At 44.0% G+C, this 25,023-nt stretch overlaps 2 protein-coding genes across 3 annotated transcripts in view; both read left to right on the top strand.

Annotated features, from left to right (window-relative positions):
* Positions 1–10,262, top strand: part of COPA (COPI coat complex subunit alpha) — a 51,158-nt gene extending 40,896 nt beyond the window's left edge. For both annotated transcript variants that reach the window (XM_036830241.1, XM_036830231.1), the window contains exons 18-33: positions 1,166–1,328; positions 1,431–1,577; positions 2,339–2,528; positions 2,651–2,746; positions 3,905–3,993; positions 4,187–4,310; positions 5,541–5,630; positions 5,811–5,920; positions 6,326–6,403; positions 6,567–6,635; positions 7,197–7,333; positions 7,599–7,785; positions 7,884–7,994; positions 8,313–8,474; positions 9,136–9,330; positions 9,594–10,262. In XM_036830241.1, coding sequence (XP_036686136.1) covers positions 1,166–1,328; positions 1,431–1,577; positions 2,339–2,528; positions 2,651–2,746; positions 3,905–3,993; positions 4,187–4,310; positions 5,541–5,630; positions 5,811–5,920; positions 6,326–6,403; positions 6,567–6,635; positions 7,197–7,333; positions 7,599–7,785; positions 7,884–7,994; positions 8,313–8,474; positions 9,136–9,330; positions 9,594–9,653 — 2,008 coding nt within the window. In that variant the 3' untranslated portion in view covers positions 9,654–10,262. The remainder of the gene's footprint in view (positions 1–1,165; positions 1,329–1,430; positions 1,578–2,338; positions 2,529–2,650; positions 2,747–3,904; positions 3,994–4,186; positions 4,311–5,540; positions 5,631–5,810; positions 5,921–6,325; positions 6,404–6,566; positions 6,636–7,196; positions 7,334–7,598; positions 7,786–7,883; positions 7,995–8,312; positions 8,475–9,135; positions 9,331–9,593) is intronic.
* Positions 10,263–13,423: 3,161 nt separating this feature from the next.
* On the top strand, positions 13,424–18,987 carry PEX19 (peroxisomal biogenesis factor 19). The gene is made up of 8 exons (XM_036871247.1): positions 13,424–13,516; positions 14,932–15,041; positions 15,474–15,639; positions 16,077–16,162; positions 16,379–16,540; positions 17,271–17,447; positions 17,614–17,658; positions 17,827–18,987. Exons 1-8 carry the CDS (start codon positions 13,447–13,449, stop codon positions 17,908–17,910), a joined length of 900 nt encoding a protein of 299 aa, XP_036727142.1. The 5' UTR covers positions 13,424–13,446; the 3' UTR covers positions 17,911–18,987.
* Positions 18,988–25,023: the final 6,036 nt, after the last annotated feature.

Here is a 25,023-nt window from a genome sequence, read left to right as displayed (position 1 = left end):
TTTTTTTCTTTTTTTTTTTAATAAACTTATTTATTTTGTTTATTTACTTTTGGCTGTGTTGGGTCTTCGTTGCTGCACGCGGGCTTTCTCTAGTTGCGGCGAGCGGGGCTACTCTTGGTTGCGGTGCACGGGCTTCTCATTGCAGTGGCTTCTCTTGTTGCAGAACACGGGCTGTAGGCACGCGGGCTTCAGTAGTTGCAGTGCGTGAGCTCAGTAGTTGTGGCTCGCGGGCTCTAGAGCACAGGCTCAGTAGTCGTGGTACACGGGCTTAGTTGCTCTGCAGCGAGATCTTCCTGGACCAGGGCTCAAACCCGTGTCCCCTGCATTAGCAGGCGGATTCTTAACCACTGTGCCACCAGGGAAGTCCCCATCCTTTTTTTCTTAATTAGCTTCATGAGAGGTTTATCAGTTTTACCCAGCTTTTGCCTTTATTGAACTTCTCTATTGTACTTTTGTTTTCTATTTCTTAATTTCTACTATTGACTTTATTTTTTCCTTCTAAGTACACTCTTTGTTTTAACTTTAAAAAGAACCGTAAAATTTTTGAGTTGGATGCTTACTAATTTTTAGTCTTTCTCCTAATATTAAGCATGTAGACCTCATTAATTTTCAGTCTTTCTTCTAATATAGTATATGCACTTAACACTATAAATTATCCATCAAGTATTGTGTTAGCTATAGCCACAAGTTTTAATCTGTAAACTTTTAATTTGTATTCAGTTTAAAATATTATGTGCTTTGCATCATTTCTTTGTACGTCAGAAGTCTTCACATCTACCTCTCTTCCACTTTCACTTATAGCTTATAAGGAAGGATTTAACTGTTCATAGTGGCCTGGTGATTATATATCAGAACTTAAGATTTAACTTTTAGGTCTGGTTCTGATAGCTGTGTCTGTTAGATCCTAGAGTACTAGCTTATAAAGAGAAATCATACCATCTGCCCCATCTTTTCCCACTTCATACAAGAGAATAAAATAAGTAAATTTGGCATTTAGTTCTGCTCTTTTTTGAATCACTTCCCATCTATACCATTGTTCAAATGGCACTTGACAAAAGGGTAATGAGAAGATAAAAGGCTGGGTCCTAGGCTTGTTTTATTTCTTTACAGACTGGATTTACTCCTACACTTGCTTAAAGTTGTGCTCTCTAAATCTTATTCTTAGGGACTATGGGATCATCCGAACTCTGGATTTACCTATCTATGTCACACGGGTGAAGGGCAACAATGTATATTGCCTAGATAGAGAGTGTCGTCCTCGGGTGCTCACCATTGATCCAACTGAGTTCAAGTTCAAGCTGGCTCTGATCAACAGAAAATATGATGAGGTATGAAATGAGGAAGCATATTAGGAGTATTGAGAAGGGCAGCACTCCTTTTTTCTTATAAGTGATCTCTATTTCCTGCCCTAACCCACCCCAAATGTCTAGGTACTACACATGGTAAGGAACGCCAAACTTGTAGGCCAGTCTATCATTGCGTATCTCCAGAAGAAGGGATATCCTGAAGTGGCACTGCATTTCGTCAAGGATGAGAAAACTCGCTTTAGTCTGGCACTGGAGTGTGGAAACATTGAGGTGAGGGAAGTATGGTTATAAGCCCCATATTGTTGTAGAGGAGGTGAGAGGGTTAGGGTGGCATTGGGAAGACATTATTCTGGGCTTGCTTCTTCAGCCAATATAATGGAATTTAGAATTTTTTTAGTTGTTAGATTGAGCCATCTTCCTGTTGCTGTTTGCCCATGCTTCTGCCCCAGCATTTCTATTGTTGTCGCTCTGAGTTAGTCTGAATTCAGTAACTTTTAGAACAGAACAAAGATAGCATAGAATTTGAAAAATTTCATTACTTCCTTGACATTTGACTTGCTAACTGGCAGCTTAGATGAAGGAATACTTATTAAATGTTGAGGCCTAGAGTCTATAGGCATTATTTTTAAATGGGGAGAAGCCTAAGGAAAATTGACTTTCCAGTTCTGAACTTCCTTCTTATTTCTTCTGAGGAGCCCCTGTGGATCTTCAAACCTGGCAAATGGGAAATATGATAGCTAAACAAGAATTGGCCTTATGGAATCAGCAACTGCTAGAAGATGATTTTGTTGTAAAAGTAAATTTCTGAGGAGGAAGATAATGTGTTGTGATTCTTCTATCCATGGATCCTAAGACATCTTATTTGTTGATTGAATTTTCAATAGTATTAGATTGAAAACAAAGCTAGGAGGATTGAAAGTGTAAAGAGTTCCTTGGGATGTTTACTTAGAGACAGACATATTAACTGTAGTCCCTGGTTTTGAGTCACAATAACCTCCAACCTGTTAACTCTAATTCTGGGGATTCTTTAGATTGCTCTGGAAGCAGCCAAAGCACTGGATGACAAGAATTGCTGGGAAAAGCTGGGAGAAGTGGCCTTACTACAGGGGAACCACCAGATTGTGGAAATGTGTTATCAGCGCACCAAAAACTTTGACAAACTTTCCTTCTTGTACCTTATCACTGGCAATCTAGAGAAACTTCGCAAGATGATGAAAATTGGTGAGACCCCAGAAACTAAGGATGGGAAAAGGGGTCCTTGGGGGAAGGAAGAAGGCAAATAGAGGCAAGAGAGAACTTGAGAGAGAAGACCTAATTTGGTGTCTCTTATTGACTTGGTGCAGCTGAGATCCGAAAGGACATGAGTGGCCATTATCAGAATGCCCTCTACCTGGGAGACGTGTCAGAGCGGGTACGGATCCTGAAGAACTGTGGGCAAAGTAAGTATACAGGACTCACTTCCTTTGGGGCCTTAGGAACTATTTGCTCTTTATGGTGAGTTATTCATGTGTAGTAGTGAGGGGTTTCCCTTCATTGCACATTTTTTCAAAAGAGACTGCATGCTCCTACCGTGCTCAGAGACTTTCTTCAAAGCCAAATGGAGGGACAGCCAGAAAATATAGTTTGACTAGGCACTCTTAGGAAAATAGTTAATATCTTGGGGGAAATGGGTTTTAAAAGGTCCTGGTGCAGATACCATAGTAAATGTGGTTGGTTGAATGCCATTAGAGTTTTATTCTTTTACTTCAAATCTGGAGGTTTCACCCATTTATTTATTCATTTTATATTTAAGGGATGTTTTTTGAGAACCCAGTATATACCAAGCATTATACTAGCACTTGAGATACCTTAGGGATTAAGAAAGGTGAAAGATGTGGTTTGGACCAAGGTGCTAGCTGTGAATGGGTGAGCAATGGTCAGATTCGGCATATATTTTTAAGGTAGAACCAACATGATTTGTCGAAGGGGACTGGTTGGGGGGATGTGAGAGAGAGGAGACAGGGATGAGTCCAAGGTTCTTGTTAACACTGATGATAGATCTTAAGGATAAGCAACTGTTTTAGTTATTTATTGCTATATAACAAATTACCCAAAACTTAGTAGTTTAAAACAACAAATGTTGATTATTTCAGTTTGCAGCATGACTTATCTGGGTGCCTCTGGCTCAGTGTCTCTCATGAGGCTGCAGTCAAGGTGTTGGCCAAGGCTGCAGATATCTCAAGGCTCAAGTAGGGGAGGATCCACTCCCACATTCGCTCTGTGGCTGTGGACAGTCCTCAGGTCCTCACTGGCTATTGGCTGGGAGACCTCAGTTTTCTGCTCTGTAGTCTTTTCCGTAGGGCAGTTCACAGTATGGCAGTTGGTTTCCCTTAGAGCAAATGAGGGCACCCAAGATGGAAGCCATAGTCTTTGTATCCTAATCTCAGAAGTGACATCCCATCACTTCTCCCACATACTGTTCATTAGAAGCAAGTCAATAGATCCAGCCCACACTGAAGAGAAGGGGATTATGCAGGGACTTGACCAGGAGTCAGACATTAGGACACCAGTGTTCACTTGGAAATGTACCTATACCACAAAGTCTGTTCTCTTAACAGAGTCACTGGCCTATCTCACAGCTGCTACCCATGGTTTAGATGAAGAAGCTGAGAGCCTGAAGGAGACATTTGACCCAGAGAAGGAGGCAGTGAGTTTTTATTTACATAAGTATCTCTGATTACAGGATTAACTCTGAGATCTTGGGACTACTTAAACCTACAAATGTCACTCCCCACCTGGTTACCAGGAGAGGCAGAGACACAAATGAGATCAAAGGAGGCTCCATAACCTTCCCTAGATGGTTCCTGAGAGCTGTTTGCTTTTAAACTTCTATCTTTCAGATCCCAGACATTGACCCTAATGCCAAGCTGCTTCAGCCACCTGCACCTATCATGCCATTGGATACCAATTGGCCCTTATTGACTGTGTCCAAAGGGTTCTTTGAAGGCTCCATTGCCAGCAAGGGTAAGTGCCCGCTTCTTCCATAGCATTTTTGTTGTATGCTTGTTTTGTGAAAAGCTGTCCTAGAGAGTACCATTAACTATTCTGTCCTTTTCATCTGTCCTTTTTTCTGTGTGATGCTTCATGGCAACACTGAGATGCCAATTAGAGTTACGGTACAGTCTTTTAAAAACTAAATAAAAGCATTATGACGGGGCTTCCCTGGTGGCGCAGTGGTTAAGAATCCGCCTGCCAATGCAGGGCACACGGGTTCGAGCCCTGGTCCCGGAAGATCCCACATGCCGCGGAGCAGCTGGGCCCGTGAGCCACAATTACTGAGCCTGTGCGTCTGGAGCCTGTGCTCCGCAACAAGAGAGGCCGCGATAGTGAGAGGCCCGCGCACTGCGTTGAAGAGTGGCCCCCACTTGCCACAACTGGAGAAAGCCCTCGCACAGAAACGAAGACCCAACACAGCCATAAATAAATAAATAAATAAAATTTAAAAGAGATAAGCAAAACATTCTCTCTATAAATTTGATCTTTTTAAAAAAAAAAAAAAGCATTATGACATCATTAAAATTTGGAAAATAGGAGGGAAAAAAGAGAGATGTTTCTTAGTCCATGGCTCTAACAACCACTGTTAACATTTTGGTGTATTTTCTTAGGTTTTACCATAGATGTAGTCATACTCTCCATTCTGTGTTTTATCATTCATGACATACAATCTTAAGGTACAAACTCAGCTACCTCAATTCTATCATGTGGGTATACCCACTACCACTCCCACCCTTACACTCCTGTTTTCTCGGCTATGTCTACTAGTTTGTTTCTCCCAGCTGAGAGCCTAAATAGACCCTTGGGCATTTCGTGCCCGGTCCTGCTCTTTCTTCCATATCCTCTCATCTAGCCTTTGTCCTCATGCCCTGTACACACTGTAGTGTTGGTAACTTAGCAAAGATCTCAGCAAGAAATGCCAAGAGTTGGCACCAAAGGCTGGTTAGTAAGAAATTGTTTGAGGCAGCTTTTGGTAGCAGGAAGGCTAGTTGTTTTCATCTCTCTTCTATTCCCTCTCTCTGTGAAACCTGTGCTAACCAGGTTAGCATAATATAGATATCACAAAAATAAACAAAAACAGTAAGTGGACAGAACATTGGCACCTGCTTCTGTAAGGATGCAACAATTTGCCTGCAGAGGAGGCCGCATCTCAGACTTAGCTGGCTGTAACCAGCTCCTTTCTGTTCCTTCCCTCTGTAGGGAAGGGAGGAGCACTGGCTGCTGACATTGACATTGACACTGTTGGTACTGAGGGCTGGGGAGAGGATGCGGAGCTGCAGCTGGACGAAGGTATGAATGTTCTCCTAGGAGTGTTCTGGGCAGATGGGCTCCCTGGAGTGGGACTGGGTTGTGGGGCAGTTCTACAGGGTGCTGGACCATAGGACCAACAAAGATCCCAGTGTCTTTCTTTCCTTTGGCTAAAATTGTGTCACTTTGAGAATCTCTGTTGAGCCTGGATTTTCCTTACAGATGGGTTTGTGGAGGCTACAGAAGGTTTGGGGGATGATGCTCTTGGCAAGGGACAGGAAGAAGGAGGTGGCTGGGATGTGGAAGAAGATCTGGAGCTCCCTCCTGAGCTGGTATGTGGAATTTTCACCCTCGTAAGGTTCTCTCCATTTCTCCCTGTGGAGGCCGGTGGCCTTATCACCCCCCCCCAACACCTGTCCTGAGGTCCCTGAACGGGAGGGGATCTGGATCCTCCTAGTCTGATGCTTATCTCCCATTTGAAAGAAAGAAGAATAAGATTAACTAGGGTTGTGCCAGTGTCATCTTATGAAAAGGCAGAAAGCTTTTTTGCCTGATTGGAGCTTTTGGTGTATCGTTTTGTTACTGGGGAAGCTTCTTCTATTTTGAGAGTCATCTTCCACAACAACCACCCCTCCTCCCCAACAGAGGCTGGGAATAAGGTAGAGTTGTGTTTAGATTTATCAGGGCAAATTGCTTGAATGGCTTAAAAAATGACTCACTCTTTGTTTTTCCCCTAGGATATACCCCCTGGTGTAGCTGGTGGGGCTGAGGATGGGTTCTTTGTGCCCCCCACTAAGGGAACCAGCCCAACTCAGGTAAGCAGGGAAACAGTCCTGTAGGGATAAGTGTTTCTGAGCTGGCTATACTTGATTAATGTGTAAAGAATATCAACACTCTTCTATTACAGATACAGGGTAGGATTGTTGGGAAGAGAAAGAGCAAAATTTCACTTGTCTTGGGTTTTCTGTTTCTTGTTAGATCTGGTGCAATAACTCTCAGCTTCCAGTTGATCACATCCTGGCAGGCTCTTTTGAAACAGCCATGCGGGTAAGTCTTAAAGCTACCTTGGCTTTTGTTGAGTGTGCCTTGCCTAGGGTCCCAGGGGGATGATTGATTCATCTTAACCAAATGGAAATTATTATACCCACAAGGGCAGAGATGTATATTTAACATGGAAGTCTTTGGTCTTGCCTAAGGAAACTTGCCTCATAAGGCCTTCCTCTTACGTGCTTTCAATCTGGCTTAGTAATCTCGTAAGGTGGATCCTTCCAGCCATCTTCCACCCATTTATAGCATGCTTTCTGGCTCACATCAATGAAGTCAGCACCCCTTAATGAACAGGTGTATTTTTTGAACACTAAGCCATGTGCTATAGTAGCAATAACAATAACAACCACAACTGCAACAGCCACTAACATTCAGTGTTGACTGTGTGCCAGGCACTATCATAAATGCTTTATGGGTATTGTTAAATGAGGTAGATCCTATAATTAAATATAATTTACTGATAAGGAAACAAGTACAGAGAAGTTAAGTACCTTGCCCACTGTCAACTAGTTTTTAAGTAGCAGAGCCCAAATCTTATGTTTCTTTCCTCTTGTATTCCAGCTCCTTCATGACCAAGTAGGGGTAACCCAGTTTGGCCCCTACAAGCAACTGTTCCTGCAGACCTATGCCCGAGGCCGTACCACCTATCAGGCTCTGCCCTGCCTGCCCTCCATGTATGGCTACCCTAATCGCAATTGGTAAGGCCCCTTGCTCCTGGCTTCTCTCTGTTCCAACTTAGGGTAGATATTTCAGATGGTAACCTCAGAGACAGTCAGAATTGTCCCAGAGCTGAGGTTTCCTAGTAGGAAAAGATCTTTGGCTTGGCACTCTGTCAGGTTTGGTTTACACCTGCTGCATCCATTTCCCTAGCTTTTTTCACAGTAGGGTGTTGTGATCATGTTGCCAGAAGAAAAGGTTAAGTCCTGGTGGGCTCCTGATCATCCTGTCTTCTTTCTCTTTCAGGAAGGATGCAGGGCTGAAGAATGGTGTGCCAGCTGTGGGCCTGAAGCTTAATGACCTCATCCAACGGTTGCAACTGTGCTACCAGCTCACCACAGTGGGCAAGTTTGAGGAGGCTGTGGAAAAATTCCGTTCCATTTTACTCAGTGTGCCACTTCTTGTTGTGGACAATAAACAGGAGACTGCAGAGGTAAGAGCAGTCACAGTGTCATAGTCATACTTGTCATAGTGCTGGGCACCCCCACCTTCTTGCTTCTCTACCATGACCTTCTTTTGCCCCCTCTCCAGGCTCAGCAGCTCATCACCATTTGCCGTGAGTACATTGTGGGTTTGTCCATGGAGATAGAAAGGAAGAAGCTGCCCAAAGAGTATCTAGAACAGCAGAAGCGCATCTGTGAGGTAAGACCTCTGGGCCTCTAAGCAGTACAGAGGCGTCTTCCCTTTTACCCACTATTAGGTCTGAATTCTTTAGGTCTCAATATGGGGAGTAAGAGAAATTTGGGCCCATTTCTGTGAGGAAAGGATATATTTCTCCACCCGTCTTCCTCATCTCATAAGTCCTCCATAACTAGGAGGCAGAAAATTTCTCTGCTTTATAGCCAGTCCTGTTTTTATTTGGTTGTTTTGCTGTGTTTCTAATGCATATGTGACCCCTTACAAATGACCTATCCCAGCTTTAGCATCAGCATGGCATGTGTTCCTCCTTCTGTCCACCAGATGGCAGCCTATTTCACCCACTCAAACCTGCAGCCAGTGCACATGATCCTGGTGCTACGTACAGCCCTCAACCTCTTCTTCAAGCTCAAGAACTTTAAGACTGCTGCCACCTTTGCTCGGCGCCTGTTGGAACTCGGGCCCAAGCCGGAGGTGGCTCAACAGGTATATGGGAACTCCTTTAGTGAGCGTAGGGGAACTAGATCTGCTGTTACTTGGAGGGAGTCGAAGACCAAGGTCCTTGTCTCTGAAACAAGGTGCTGTATAACAGCATTCAACAAAAAGAGCCAACAAAATACCATCCTCTACTTACTGGCATGGGGACCTCCTTTTGTTCCCGGAAACTGAACTAATATCTTACTCAGACATGGCACCACTGTGAGAGTGTGACCTGCAATATGGAACAGGCCCTCTGTACCTGAAAATCAACCCAGTCCTGTCCTTAAGTTCTAGATTTCCCCTCACCACCACCACTAGCCTCCATATACATGTCCCATTACTTGTGTTTTCCAAAAGCTTTCTATTTATGCAGTGAAAGCCAGTTTTAACCCTTTCAGGGCTAACCCTGAGAATTCTCAGACTTAGTGGAGGAGTATGGGTCTAGATCCATGGAGCCACTTTGGGATAGAGAAGGAGAAAGCCTGATACAACAGGAATGGCAACTGTTACCCCTTCACATATGACCTATACAGAGGACGTATTCTGTATTCATTCAGTACAATTGCATCTACATCAAAGAAACTACTAATCCATGGTGATGAGATCATTTGAGTTGTGATGTGCAGCTTTCAGTCCTCTTAAATAAAATATTCCTTCACTCTTTTAGACCCGCAAAATCCTGTCTGCCTGTGAGAAGAACCCCACAGATGCCTACCAGCTCAATTATGACATGCACAACCCTTTTGACATCTGTGCTGCATCTTATCGGCCCATCTACCGTGGAAAGCCAGTGGAGAAATGTCCACTCAGTGGGGCCTGCTATTCGCCTGAGTTCAAGGGTCAGATCTGCAGGGTCACTACAGTAAGTACTGTCCTTGAGAAATACATCTAGAATTCTGTCTTGAGGGAAGGACCAACTAGCATGTTGGTCCTTTTTGTCTCCTGTATTTCCCCCTCACACCTTGAGGCAGTGACCCTGGAGAAGGGTAGAACTTCCCACTGTTCCTTCCAGGCAGTAGCAATAACAAAGCACTCTACTGTGCTCATTGAGGTGTGGAGGGAGTAGGCTTTCTAGGCTTCTCACCCTCACATATCCCTAACTTTTTTCTATTTCTTCTTCCATAGGTGACAGAGATTGGCAAAGATGTGATTGGTTTAAGGATCAGCCCTCTGCAGTTTCGCTAAGGCCTGCTTCATGTGTGTAGGGTTAAGCACCATGTTTTCCCGCAGACAGTTAGTCTTTATATCCTTCTAACTCCTTCTTCCTCAGCTACCGTTCATGTTATTGATGTCTAGCTCTCTCTACCCTAAAACCTCATGTCCTTTTCTCTTCTTCTATGGCTAATCAAAATGTCTAAACCTGACTTTTTTTTTTTTTTTTTTTTTGCCTCTGAGGACCTCTCATCTCAAGGTAACTACAGTTGTCACGATTGGCCTTGCCTTCCCAGCTTAGATCTTTCAAAGAACATTTGTGATGAACATTTGTGAAATAAATTCCTTCCATATTTATTCCTTCCCTCCCCACCACCTTTGTGTACTTTTTGTTAGAAAGGAATGAGATGTAATAAATAAGATAGCATCTTTTACTCAGTCATAACAAGCTGTTAGCCATTCCCATTTTCCTTGGGCATTGAAACTCCTAGGCAGATATCCTCTGTGTGCCCAGAAACTTAAAGTCTGAGGAGAAACTATTTGATTTTCCAGAAATGCACATCACTTTTTGTTGACTTGTCCTTTACTAAGATTGTTCTTGTATTTTGTTTCTCACACTAAATAAAGTAAATTTCTACGAGAGTTTTGTGGCTTGCCATTTGTTTCCTGGACACTCTCATGTTCCTACTTACTCCATGTAGCTGCCCCATCAAAGCAGATACCTTTCCTTCAATAATTATTTTTAATTACAAAGGTAATAAATACCTATTTGTTTTTTAAAGTACATATTTTTCATAGGATATAGTGAAGTGCTGTGAGAATGGTAGAAAGCAAGTAGTTCCCCTATTCCATTATTGACTGCAACCTTCCATCTATTGCTAGTTATAGAGTGTATTCATTGAGCACCTGCCATGTACTTGGTACTGTTCTAGATGTTTTACGTGATATATATGTGGTTAATTAGTAATACATTGTATATAGTACAGCAATTACAATGGCAATACAGAATTTTGCTTGTCATGTACTAAGATTAATTCCGTAGAGGGATGTACTGTGCCTTTGATTAAAATATATACTTTTTTTCATTTTAAATTCATGTTTTCAATAAACAGTACATTCATATAGTTCAGAAATCAGTAAATGTAAAAAGCTGTTCTGTAACATCTTCCTCCCACCCTTTTCGTCAGCCACCCAGTTCCTGTCGCCTTCCCCAAAACAGGTAACTGCCGTTGTTAGCTTCCTTATATCCTGCCAGAGATTTTTTGATGTATAAACAAGCAGATATGAATATGTTCTTCCCTATCCCCATGTTATACCTAAATGGAAGCATACTAATGATTTTAAGTTGCCTTGTTATTCATGGATATGTGAGTTATTTCCAGTCTTTGGATATTATAAACAGTGCTGCAGTGAACAACTTGAACATACATTGGACAGGTGTGGAAAGTGAATCTGAGGATAAACTATAAGTGTAATTCCTGCTGTCAAAGAGGGCAGGGCTTTGTACCTTTTTAGCTTTAAAAGATACTTTCTTAAACAGAATCCCCAGATGAAGCCTGCCCTCTCAAAAATTTGCACACTATTTTCATAACACTTTCTCAAGTTCTAAACATTCTTTCTGTAACCATAGGCAAGTTGATGAAAAATTTTGGCAAAATGGCAAAAATTTTTTGTAAGTTTAAAATAAATTATAAAATTAATTTTGCATACCAACATAAACATTCTGAACTGAGGGATATGAAAAAAGTGGACAGTCCTCATGAAGCTTATGTAATTGGGGAAACAAAATGGATACATGTGGAATAATTAAATACCAGGCAAGAATTTGAAGTTGGTTAATAAACAGTAGAGAACCATTAAGTCCTTACTTGAGAGAGTGATATAAAGAAAATGCTGTAAAATACTGTTGTGCAACAGTGTTCACTATACATGAAAGGTGGGAGGTGAGTAAATACTGAGATGAGGTGTTAGGCTTATCAATAGTAAAGCAAGTTTAAGAAATAGTGCAAAGGAAGAATCATGCTTATTTTCGACTCCATCTTAATTCTCTTATTTACCATCTGATGTTTTCCTTATTAACATACTTACATTACCATATTAATGTAAAGCCAATATAAATACCTGTAACGTGTGCTTGATATAGTCATATTAGAGATAACACATGTAAGCAGTTTGGAGTTGAATGAGAAAGTTAACCTGGAATAGATGTTACAGGTGTTTGGGAGAAAGAGATTAATCAGGGAAGGATTAGATTATAGAAGTTTAGAGTCCCAAATTTAATGTCACATATTTGTAATATGAGTCCTAGAGTGGTGAAGGGTTTTGAACAAAACAATTTAATGACAGAGTTCGGACTGGAATTTAGGTCTTCTGACTCCAGAATGTTTTCTCCCAAGTCACAGTACTTGTGCCTGGAAGAACACAGTAGGTTTTGCACAGGTATGATTTTAAAAGTCTGTGCCCTATGTGTCAAGGAAAGAGTAAGTACCTAAACTGGTGCTTGACACAAGTACTCAAGTGTGTGTTTAGGAAGCTAAGGCTGAAAGTCATGAAGTAACTTTTTTCATTTAGATGTGATTTCTCCCTTTTAAACTTTATGGTACTTTATCCTTACTTCTTATAAGACACTTAACCTTGTGCCATACTTACTGTGTGTATGTCTAATTCTACCTCCAGCCTAATCCCCAGTCAACTACGTTAACAGCAAGGGCTGGTTCTGATTTCTCTCTCTGCCCTCCACTGTGCCCAGCATAGGATATTAAACAACAGCAGATGCCTTCCAAGTGCTGAGATAGGTTTGTCTCAGGCAGTTGATGCATTCTCACAGATCTGAATAGAACAATTCCAGAGGAGGGAAGGGATGTCTGGAGTTGTCTTTATCTGAGCCTCCTCCAACTACACTCGATTGAGTTCTGCGTAGAGAAAAGGAGATAGATCAGGGAAGGCAGGTCTATTACCACTACATTCCAATTGCCTCCTTGCTTAGTCCAAGGTCCAAGAGTCGCTTTTTCTGCCTGATTTAATTAACTAACATTGAGTTCTAAATTCTTGGCACTGTGACAGTTTTAATGGGATGCAGGGAAATCAGAGACAACCACTAGATTCTGCAGAGAAACATGCCTCATTAGGGCCTGGGAGAGCAAAGAGCAGCCAATGAGTGCCCAAGTTTTAGTCCCTAGCCTAGGAGCTGGGGATGCAGCAGTGAACACGACAGATGTCCTTGCTGTCATGGTGCTTAAATTCCAAGGGGCTTGAGAGGAGATAATAACGATAAATAAGTAAAATATATAGTATGTCAGATAGTGGTAAGTGTTGAGAAAAAGAGGAAAAGTGGATAGGAAGTGTATATGTGTGTGTCGGAGGGGTTGCAATTTTATTTAGTGAGGCCGAATAAGGCATTTCAGAGAAGATGACGTTTGAGTAAAATACTGAGGGAAGTGAGAGGAAACTAGCATGTTGGGTGTGCCGTTAACTGTCGTTATTTATTACACATGCACAGCTTCTGGCTGTTCGTAGGCAGTTTGTCCCAATTTGGCCTACCCACAGTTCAGGAAGAAATAATAAGCCAGGTAATGCGGGCAGTTCAAAGAAAGGAGGCCAAGCCAGTAAGAAACCTGGCAGAAGGTAACAGTGAATTCCCCTCTGTTGGTTCTACGTTCCCAGAGAAAGAGAGGAAGAAAAGAAAAAAAATCGAAGCTTCCTGTCCCTTTAAAAATGGCGGCCCGGCACGGGCCAACAATGCCATTGGTTGCACGAGGCAGAGGGGGCGGGCGCGGGGGGGTGGGGCGCGGAGTCCGGCCTCCTACGGCACGGCGGAGGTGGCAAGATGGCCGCGGCTGAGGAGGAAGGTGGTGTTGGGGCCGAAGCCGACCGGGAATTGGAAGAGCTGCTGGAAAGTAAGAGCCCGTAATGGGAAAGGCCCGAAGGGGGCGGGTGTAAGGATCCCTTCAGGGGGTTAGGTGAACCTGAGGTATTTGGGGCGGAGCAGGAGAGGTTCTCCGAAGGTTGGTCGGCGGCGGAGAGTCTGCGACCCCCGAGATAGTCTCTGGGTCACCTTCTCCTTCCTCCGCGGCGGGAGCTGAGGAGCTCGCTTTGGGTCCATGAGCGGCCCAGACCGTTGATCTCCTTGCCGGAGGGGAAACTAACCCAGAGGACGATGTTTCACGATCCCGCTCCAAACTCCCCTTACTTTAGTAAGTTCTTAAAGTCTGACTTTCTCCCCGCCGGCAGCAGCCTTCGGTCCTCGGTGGGCCGCGAACCGGACATCCACGGATTGCTTCCATTACCTCTTAGCGAGCCCGAAGTGCGTCCTTCTGTGCACTGTCCCGTTCTCCTTAACACGGAAGACACGCCTTTTCTTCTCCCAGTCCTTTTCACCTTTCTCTCACCAGGCCCCTTTCCAGTTCTTTCATCATGTCAGAGCTCAAACACACTCCCTTCCCAGTATTTTGAAAAACAGGGTGAGACGGCCTCTGGGGAAGACAGTTCACCCTCTTAAAAGAGGGTGGCTGTACTTTTCCTCCTTAGCCCTGTTTCTTGCCCAGAGTGGGGTCGCTGCCCTCCCCTTACACTTAAGAGTCTGGCAAGCAGAATGGTGGTGAGGACACAGGCTTTTCAGGGAAGAGGTGAATATTTTTTGTCTCTTGCTCAGTCACAGACAGAGTGGGCAGGCGGAAAGATGAACAGAAATCGTGAGAAGTGCTAAGTGACTGTGTGAGTCTGCGGAGAGGAGGCCAGAGGGAGCTCTAAGAGCTTTGGGGAGGGAGAGTGAATCTGGAAGATAAGAGAGTTCAGTGCCCTCCCGTGGAGTGTAATATGGAGTCTCTCAGTTCGTACTAGTACCAGGACCCATGGGAAGCTGGGTGAAACATCTTGTGGCTTCAGCTCTTTTGCCAAACATTATTCCCTTTAGGGCTCCAGAATGAGTTCAGGGGGTTAAGGACATCTGTGTTCTCTGCTCGCCTTGGATATCTGTATGGGATTTCTAGGAGTCATTAAAGATGGCAGGGAAGGCACTGTATAGATGGAGACGTCTCTGCAGAAGTTTTAACTCTCTTCTCCCAGCTCTGAGAGAGATGCTTGTTCCACCTTAAGAGATTTCTTCCCCTTTGATCACAATAAATTAGGTAATGGGGAGGGAAGTGGGAGGCTTATTGAGGGGTGGGTCAGGAGAGGGAGAGTCAAAAAAAGGAGAAAATTTTAGGAAAGTTGACAGTTTGAAAGATTGTTCTCTTAATGCTTTGCCCAGAAACCCCCCAGCCTTGCATCCTCATCCATCCCCAAATACGCGCCGTGTTTCTTGTTTCTGAAGGTGCTCTTGATGATTTCGATAAGGCCAAACCGTCTCCAGCACCCCCTCCTACCACCACAGCCCCTGATGCTTCGGGGTCCCAGAAGAGATCGCCGGGAGATACTGCCAAAGTATAAATTCCACCCACTTAAGGGATGGGGAGGGGGGGAATGGGCATGCAGCTCTGAGCAGAGGTTGGGCAGGCCCCTGTGGGCCAGAGGGGAGTTGGGGGAGGTGCCTTGGCCTCACATTGCTGAGTGCTCTTGCAGGCCTCAGTCCTTGTGAAACAGGGACTTGAGATTGAGTAGCGGGATCTCAAGGAAGTTCTTTAAGAAAAGAGCAGATTTAAATGGTTGGATTGGGAATGACACTCCATACCGTTCCCTCAGTGGCCAGATGCCTTTTTGCTCTTCTCAGTAAGAGAGGTAGTCAGAATGTCCAGTGGAGGTGGGTAGGAGGGAAGCACTGCATTTCCCAGAGCCACTGCCTGTGACTTTTGTCAGAGGCCGTGTGCAGTGGGGTGCCAAGTAAGAGATGCGCTTAGGCCCCGTTCTCCCCTGCAGGATGCCCTCTTCGCCTCCCAAGAGAAGTTTTTCCAGGAACTGTTTGACAGCGAGCTGGCTTCCCAAGCCACTGCAGAGTTTGAGAAAGCAATGAAGGAGTTGGCTGAGGAAGAGCCCCACCTGGTAGAGCAGTTCCAAAAGCTCTCAGAGGCTGCTGGGAGAGTAGGTGAGGAGGGGACCCCAGACAACTGGAAATGTCTGAACAAACCTCTTAGGTCATTGTTGCTTGAGAACACCAAACTTTGTAAAGTTGACAGCAATTATGATACCACTGCCATGGGATGGGGGAGGAGATGGGAGGAGGCATGAGACCCTGTTTAATGAAAGGCGTGAGATAAGTTGGAAAGTAACAGAAAAGATTATTAAAAAGTGACCATTTTAAAGGTCACAGTGTTAACGTGGGTATCATTGTGGAGAACAAACGGACACACAGTCCATGTAGATTTGTGAAAATAACTATGAAGATAACCATAGAGTATTCAAAGATTTGGAGTGCTAGTGATTCACTAATAAACGCTCCATATCCAAGCCGGTAACCAGGTCAGTCTAGGCAAGCAAACGGTTAAAATCCTAAATGACCTTGGCTCTTTTCATCTCTCCTAGGCAGTGATGCGACTTCCCAACAAGAATTCACTTCTTGCCTAAAGGAGACATTAAGTGGACTAGCCAAGAATGCCACTGACCTTCAGGTGAGGGGGAAGAGATAGGGAAACACAAGGGGCCCACTCCCAGACACTTCACCAAGCAGAGTCTCAAAAGGCAGACTCTCTTGGGTATCATCTCCAGTCTGTCCCTGCCTGACTACTTTGCTACAGGCAAGTTTAAATAGTTCTTTCCCACCTGAAAGGTTGGTGAGCATCCCAAGAAGGTAGTATACTTGCTCACCTCCCTCCTGTCCTTTCTAGAACTCTGGCATGTCAGAAGAGGAGCTGACCAAGGCCATGGAAGGGCTGGGCATGGACGAAGGAGACGGGGAAGGGACCATCCTCCCCATCATGCAGAGTATCATGCAGAACCTCCTGTCCAAGGATGTGCTGTACCCGTCACTGAAAGAGATTACAGAAAAGGTTTGTGAACTTCTGTTTATGCTTTTCCTCTTTGTTCCCCATTGTATCAACTCCTGTGAGCTGCTTTGTCTATTTAGAGCCTGCAGAGATAGAGTAACTCAAGTGTACAGGTTCATCTGTTTTTTTCTCCTTTATTTATTTGGAGGGGGAGAGTTAGGGAGGAGTTGTATCTCCAAGAGAATAAAGCTACCATACTGAGGATGTTTAAGGTAGAAGGGGAAATCCGTCAGCTCTAGTTTTCTGTAAATTGGTGTAAGTCTCTGTTGTTGTCTGATCAACCTTTCTTGCATTTCCAACTTCATTCATTTCTCCAATAAGGTTTCACTGAGGATTTACTGGCTTTATGCTGTGCACAATTTTAAGAGTAGTTTAAATGATGGTCTCTGCCATCACAGAGCTTATAGTGTCACTGAAGAGATTTTTAAAGGTTGTTAAAACAAACAAAAAAGAAGGAATATGTGACAGAGATCATATGTGGCCCTTAAAGCCTCAAATATTTACTATCTGGCTCTTCACAGAAAAAGTTTGCTGTCCTCTGGTGACCGTAAATGCTAGCATAGCCAGGTGATCTGATTGAAGTCAGTGCTACTTCTCATGCTGAACTCGCTTATTTAGCTTTTCCTTCTCCTATGTTCCTGTCCCCTTCATGTTTTACTCTTCCTCATATTTTATTGCCCTTACTTATTCATTGTTCACTTACTTCCTCCCCACCCATTCTCTCTTTGCTTAGTATCCAGAATGGTTGCAGACTCACCGAGAATCTCTACTTCCAGAGCAGTTTGAAAAATATCAGGAACAACACAGTGTCATGGGCAAAATATGTGAGCAGTTTGAGGCAGAAACCCCCACAGAGAGTGAGGGCACTCAAAAGGCTCGTTTTGAGGTGGTGCTGGATCTCATGCAGCAGGTAAGGTCTCCTCTTGCCGTCTGCCCGCTGCTGCTGTCTGCTTGCGTGTTCAGTGGAGGAGGTGTCCTGGAAGGATGCCTCCCTGCCCAGCCAAGGTGGAGGAGGGAGCACAGGAGAGGCCACATAGCATGGTCTTATCTCTTGTTCCTCTTTCCTTCTTTTCCAGCTACAGGATTTGGGCCATCCTCCAAAAGAGCTTGCTGGGGAGATGGTGAGTATACCTTCTCATATACTTTAATCTGAGCCCCAGTTTCCAGTATTTTGTAACCTTTAGTGATTCCACCTAAGGTGATAATTGTGGCTGCTGGGGATGGACCTTCAAAAGCTCTAAGTTTCTGAAATAGGAGGAGTTATCTGAGTCCCTTCATCTCTTCTCCAGCCTCCTGGCCTCAACTTTGACCTGGATGCCCTCAATCTCTCGGGCCCACCAGGTGCCAATGGCGAACAGTGTCTGATCATGTGAAACACAACATGCTTTCTTCCCTGATTCCCAGCCGTGGGGGAACGTCTGGAGTCAGCAGCACCACTGGGAGCTGAGGCAGGAGTGTCGTCTACAGGAGTGGTCTGCCCACTGCCATCTGTCATCCCACCCAAGATTGTGCCATACCAGCTGAGGCTTTTTCTGTGTCCTTCTAGGAATAAGGCCTGTTCTGCAGATCATTTCTGTGAACCCTTTCCATTGTGGTTTCTGCTGCTAGCAAAGGCCCAGCTACCTACCAGGTGAACGAAGGCGTCCCTTTTGGGGCATGCACCTTCTTTCCTCTCCCAAGATAATGTTATACAGGGCCACACTGAGTTCAGTTTTGTACCCAGGGTCTTCGTGCCTTGTCTCTACTCCCTGTCTTGGACCTGGGGAGCAGGGACAGAGTCCTAGGACTCTATATTTCAATAGTTCTCTTGGGCAGCACCTGTGGGAATGAATGGGGAGAAACTTAGCCTGGGCTAGGGGTTTAGGTCTGTCACCACACCCTCTTGCCTTCAGACTGTTCTGAATTCTCTGAAGGGAAAGTAAGTGGGGGGACTTTTGCATCTAAAAATGCTACTCTTTCACAGTAGGTTGAAATAGAAGCCCTGGGATTCTCCTCTCTCCAGGTACAGAGTCCTCAACTCCCTGTACCAGCCTGAAAACTCAAGTAGCTGCCCTGTTCTTTCTGTAATGCTATGTGATCTGGATGAACTCAGCCCTTGACCTTCCTTTACCCCCTGCCTCTCCTCTCATCTCTCTATTTTAAATACCTCTTTATTCCAACCCTTCTCTGAGCCCAAACTGTGACAAAGAAGGGTCCATCCTGTTTCCCCTCATCTAGTCCATCCACCACCCTCACTGGCCCCCCTATCACCCTGGCAAACGTATATAATTATAGTGTCAGGTCTAGGAAATGAATTACTGTTCTTCCCCAGATACATTTTGGCTTATTTGAGACATCTCATTTGTTTGAATCCTGTTCACTGATTCAGGGAGGTAGCTTGGGAAAGGTGGGGTGGGATGCAGCCTGGGTCCTTTTTCCTGACTAATAAATATTCTGAGTGAGGGATTGTAGCCTGTTTTTCATCCAAGTCTTTCCCTAATCTTCCTCAGCTTCTCTAAGCTGCTGTGTGAGGAATGTTAGCATAACATTGCATTGCTGGGTTCTACCACCATTTCCCTTCCCCAGCTCAGTCTGCACCCCAGTCGGCAAAGGAGACTGAATGGGCCATCTTTCCTCATTTTCTCTGAATATTTCAATTTGGGAAGCCCTTCTATTGGTATTGTATTTTAACATTTCACAGTATTATTATTAATGTTAGTAATATATTGTTAACATGTTTACTAAATTATTTTTCTTTGAGCTGACCTTGCTTTTCTCTGTGGGAACCAGTGAATCTGTAGACCTTGGCTGCCACATGTTTGTGGATACTCTGGTCAGACCAGCTGGCTGTCCTGGTTCAGGACTCAGAAAATAACTTCCAGAGCAAATTCATACTTATCATTTGTGGCACTTTGAGCTCCTGACATGTCACATTCCCTTGGGTTAAGACTTTTCACCCCTTAAGATCCCACACATTCTGTGGTATTGGCGAGGAAGGAAATGTTCTTAAGGCCTAAGGCTGTTCGGGAAGGTCCAGCTACTGTACCTTAGAGTACAGAAGAGCCCAGGTCTGAATCTGAGACTCCTCTCCTCTGCAAGAGATGGGAAAGTACAGGCAGAGTTGTGATGATGGTCACAGGACGTGAATGGCCAAAATTCTCTCCTTATAACTCTAGCCAAAAACTGGATGAGGAAAGAGAAAAAGGAAGGAAGAACGAAAGGGCCTTGCGCCTTGAACTATGTGCCAGTTTTCCTTTACACATTCTCACTTCTGCTGGCCTGGCCAGGGCTTACGCCAGGAACCTAAACAGATGCCACCTTAGTTTTGTTCCCAAGCCATTCATTTTCATTTTGATTTTGATTGAACATGAACAAATTGACCTCAGGTTATTCTCTGTTCCAAAAATACTATTTGAATTATTCTAGGACTTGTGGAAAGATGGAGCGGTCCTTCTCAAACTGTGGTAAGGGACCAGGTTTTTTTGTTTTATAAGTATCCTGTCCTTTGTCCACCAATATGTGTTCCATATGCGCAGTTCACACTGTGGGCTACCCACCACACAAGTTTGACAACACCAAACTGACCAGACCTCTTCCGCAGGATAAGGCCACTGATCATGCATTTGGATATTATAGCAGTCAAAATGCTAGGGACTTCCCTGGCAGTCCAATGGTTAGGACTCCGAGCTTCCACTGCAGGGGTCATGGATGGGTTCGATCCCTGGTTGGGGAACTAAGATCCCGCATGCCCCACGGCACGGCCAAATAAAAAAATAAATAAATAAAAATGCTAAAAGTTTTCTGAACACATTGAATTTCTAACTCATTCTTGTCGCAGACTGGTGAAAAACTGTTCACAGACCAGTACAAATTTCCAACCACCTGAGTAGCACTGCTCTGGGGCCCTCCTCAGTCTCTCCACAGCTGCATCAGCCAAAGGGATACATTTCTATACTTGTTCCATGTGAGGGTTGCTTCTACTGAACCTTTTCTTCAGCAAGAATGTGTCACTGTAAGGACGTTTCTAGTATTTTTCTAGCCTTCCTTTGCTGCTTAAAATAACCATCACAAAGCTTAGGTTTAAGCTGTATGTTAAGTGTTTATGCTGCTCTCAAACTTTAAAGGAAGTGCCCCTTTGTTCCAAAATTCTGTACATTAGAAAACAAATTTGTGATTGTTTGGATGGTTTAATGAATTAAGAATCAAGTTAGTACTGTGATAATCATGTTCCTATGATTCTGGAACATCCTGGCAGGGGCCCCATGAGGTGCTTATAACGTGCTGTTGAGATGGCTTTTTGGGAGCTTGGGAGAAACGATGGCCCAGAGTAAATGAAGTAGAGATGACAGACCATATGAAAAATGATCAAAAGGCTTAGAGGAAGTATGCATGCAAGAATGAATGTATATTTCACTGGAAAACCCACCTGCTGACTGTTTCTCAGGAGGGCCTCAGGAAAATTTTTTATAAAGGAAAGTCACTAATGAAGGGGTCACCAGCATGTTTGAGAAGTTAAGAAGTGGTTGTCTCTGTCGGTGGAGGCTGATGGAAGAGGATGTTTAAGAACTGGTTTCCCTGGTAGTGGTGGGGATAATAGGATCCTAGCATTTGGCCCTGATAGCAGAGGCCAAATGGCAACACTTAACTCTCAGAAGCAGGGTGGGTGAATTTCCATAAGGGCAGGATAGTCGAAGTGGGGGTGGCTAATGGGACGTGGGTGGTCTTAGGGACCATATAGATGGACAGTCAAGTAGGGTATTGATTTACATATAACTAAGAGTGACCAAGAATGGTTGAACAGAAGGCTGAGGTCAGTAACTTCAATGAAAAGTCACAATTCCTTGCCTAGTTTATAGACCTGAGACAGTTCGCAGACTCAATCTATCAATTGAATGCACAGTTTACTTAGTTAACCATACACTAGGGAAAGAAGACTACCCAAATTTTTTGAGTTGGAAAACCAGGGATACGGGGTCTGAGTTGACACTGATACCAGGGACCCAGAGCACCATCACGGTACCTCCCATTCCTGCATCCCACCCCACCCCCCACCTCACCCCAATTACAGCAGGAAAATATAGGGTCAGATAATAAATGGAGTGCTTGCCCAGGTCTGTCTCACAGTGGGTCCAAAAATCCACTTTACGGTCATTTATCCAGTTTCCCTAGGTAATCAGAATGGACATATTTGGCCGTTGTCAGAGAGCCCAAGTAGAAGTCCCTGAAACTGCACTCGCACCTGTGCCAAAATAGTAAATAAAAAGTAATATTGCATTCTGGGGGAAATGGCAGCAATTCGTTACACTCTTAAAAACTTCAAAGGATGCAGGGGTGTTGGTCCCCATCATATCCTCATTTAGTTTCACCATTCTGGTCCTTGCAAACATTGGGTGGGATGTAGTGGACTACAATGGACTGCTGTAAACTTAAGCAATTAGTAGTCCTGATTGTAATCCTGTGATGGATGTATTTTCTTTTTTTCTTACTTTTTTTTTTTTGCATTGTAACTTCATAATATGATTTTATACATTTATTCTGAGAAATAGAATAGAAAAGCAGCCACTGGCAAGTAGGAGCTGTTCTGGCCCTTACAACTAGGTCTCGATATTTTTCTGTTGAACACAACCAATTTTACATCAGACAAGTTTCATCTCTGGCCTGTGTAGATAATGAGACTCTTCATCTGCAAACATATGTTGAGCCCACACTCAGTCTGAGAAAACATCAGCTCCCTTTCCTAGTGTCAGGACTTAAGGAAGCTCAAGTTCTTGATGTCTCATCACAGAAAGAATTCAGTGAGAGACAAAGTGATAGGTAAGACGTGGATTTATTTAGAGAAACACACTCCACAGACAGAGTGTGGGCCATCTCAGAAGGCCAGAGGCCAGATGTATTTTCTTTACTGGAGAGTGACACAGCCTCTGGTATATTATGTGGCTATTAATATGTACCATCTGGCCTTTTTTACAGAAAGTTTCCTGATCTAGTGAATATATTCTTTCAATACTAATCAGGAAGAAGTATCAGAAGCAGTTGGAGTCGCAAGTGATGGGCAACAGTATACATTCACAGTTCTTTTTTTTTTAATATTTTATTATTTTTATTTATTTATTTGGTTGCACCAGGTCTTAGTTGTGGCAGGCGGGCTCCTTAGTTGTGGCTCGCCGGCTCCTTAGTTGTGGCATGCGAACTCTTAGTTGTGCCATGCATGTGAGATCTAGTTCCCTGACCAGGGATCAAACCCGGGCCCCCTGCATTGGGAGCTTGGAGTCTTAACCACTGCGCCACCAGGGAAGTCCCTGTGTTCACAGTTTTGATCTAGAGCTATGTTAAGTTTTCTCTCTTTCACAGTATAGTCCAAAAGGACCTGGATATTCTGTAGAATATCACATTTGTTTGCTTTATTAAGCTTATGCTACTCAGGTATTAAGGATATGCTAATCAGATCTGAGGAACAAGCAGTGTCAAGTATTCTGGATTCCTTGGTGAGACACATACACTCCAGAGGGTGAGAGAGAAATTCTTCAAAAGATGCAGGGCCCTGCCATGTTGGTTAGGTTTTTAGGTGTCCAGTGATCTGTAGCATTCTGGGACATCCTCTCTAGTAAAGATAAGTTATTGTATCTTGTGTCTTTTACCATAAGAAAGTAGCACAATACCTTGGTAGGCATATTCCAGTTTTGGAGGCAGCATATTTTTGAACCTGGGAATGCAAGAAAGGCCTCTACAGCAGGTCCAGCCTATGATGCAAGCAGTCCTGCTGCTTGGGCCATAAGACCCGGAAAATTCCATGGTACTAGAGGTATCTGTGGTAGGAAAATATGTGTGTGGATTCTCTGGCAATCCACAGTAGGAGAGTTCCAGCACAGACCTCTCGGGTTCTGGAGTAAGTTGATGCTTCCTGCAGTAGAGAAAGTTTCACCATTGCAAAGCATCTCCTGGCATACTGTTAGGTCCTGATAGCGATTCAGTGACTAACCACAAAATATCAAGTGACTATGTGACCAGTTGCCCATATAAACAGCCTGTTATTGTCAGATGTGCCAAATCATAAGATTGGGTGGATACAATAGCAATATATATTACAATGGAAATTGTACAGTTTGGAAGAAGCCCAAGCAGATTTGGCACAAGTAAGTTAAATTGAACAAAGGGCCCCGGGCCTCCATATTACCTACATCTGTTGCACTAATACCTTTCTCTTAGCTCATGCCTATGGCAACATAAGAATTCCTTCACCCATTTGACAGAGGAGGAAAAAATCCAGGACTGGTTTTTGGATGCTTTGGCTTGATCATGGTAGGGCAAGCCAAGTATGGACTACTGCTTCTCAACTGCCTTTTCCTGAGTGGTCCTGAAAGACAGTGATGAGGGGAAATTCTGTCAATGAGTAGGGCTTTAGGCAATTTACTTGACCATCCGCTTTGGAGAGAGAAGTGGCCGGAGGCAAGGATATGCATGAACTCACAGTCAGTGAGCTGGTTGGTCAGAGGCCCAGAAGGAGCAAGATAGGAAAATGGGGTCTGGTGAAGAGCATTTGGGTGGATTTATGAGAGTGGGACTTAATGAAAGTATTCACCAGAAGGGTGCTAAATAATAACTATGGATAGGATAATTTAGTTAGGACAATTTCAGCTATCCCAGTTCTTGCACAGTGTGTTTATAAATAGAATCACCACAGTGGCAGAGATGGAGGCTGTTTTTTTGGCCTATTAACATGGACTCTTCTCTTACCCAAGGCTGACTTAGCTCTGCTATTTCTAAATGTCCATCTTGTCAGCATCACAGAGCAATGCTGATCCCCTTGTTAAGTACCACTACTCAAGGAGAACAGCCTGCCATTTGGTGGCAAGTTGATTACATCAAACCTTTTCCATTCTGGAAAAGACAACAGTTTATTCTGATCAGGACTGATATATATTTTGCTTTGCTTATAAGTGCCTGAGCCAGTACTACCATCCAAGGACTCAGAGATGTTTGATTTACCAGCACTAGGTCCTACATAATAATGCCTTGGAACAAGGTACCCACTTAATGGCAAAGAAGGTACAGCAACAGGCACATGACAGTGGGATCCACTGTTCCTACCAAACACCTTATCACCCAGAAGCCTCTGACCTGGTACAGTAGTGAGATGGTCTTTTGAAGGTGCATTTGTGGAGTGCTGTCCTTCACAATACAGTATAAACCTATATGACCATAATAGGGTGCTTTATCCCCAAGAGGTAGAATTCATGGGCTCTGCAACCAAGGGGTGGAAATAGGAGTGACCCTATTCAACATCACTTCCAGTGATCCACTTGAGGAATTTGTATTTCCTAGGAGTCCCTGCAACTTTAAATTCTGTGGGTCTGGAGGTCCTGTTTCTCAGAGTGGGGATGCTTCTACCAGGCACAGCATAAGAATCTCAATAAACTTAAAGGTATGGCTGTCATCTGGTCACTCTGGGCTCCTAATGTCAGCAAACTATCAGGCAAAGAAAGAAGTTGCCATACTGTCTGGGAGAA

Source organism: Balaenoptera musculus, chromosome 1 (genome assembly GCF_009873245.2).
Source record: "Balaenoptera musculus isolate JJ_BM4_2016_0621 chromosome 1, mBalMus1.pri.v3, whole genome shotgun sequence".
Classification (NCBI taxonomy): domain Eukaryota; kingdom Metazoa; phylum Chordata; class Mammalia; order Artiodactyla; family Balaenopteridae; genus Balaenoptera; species Balaenoptera musculus.
This window is presented reverse-complemented; position numbering and strand designations above follow the sequence as displayed.

Bases quoted from the DNA above. Each gene is read 5' to 3' on its own strand.
- PEX19 (XM_036871247.1), top strand. From the start codon at position 13,447: ATGGCCGCGGCTGAGGAGGAAGGTGGTGTTGGGGCCGAAGCCGACCGG. The intron at 15,042-15,473 runs GTATAAATTCCA...TCTCCCCTGCAG, and splicing joins CGCCGGGAGATACTGCCAAA to GATGCCCTCTTCGCCTCCCA. The intron at 16,541-17,270 runs GTTTGTGAACTT...CTCTTTGCTTAG, and splicing joins TGAAAGAGATTACAGAAAAG to TATCCAGAATGGTTGCAGAC.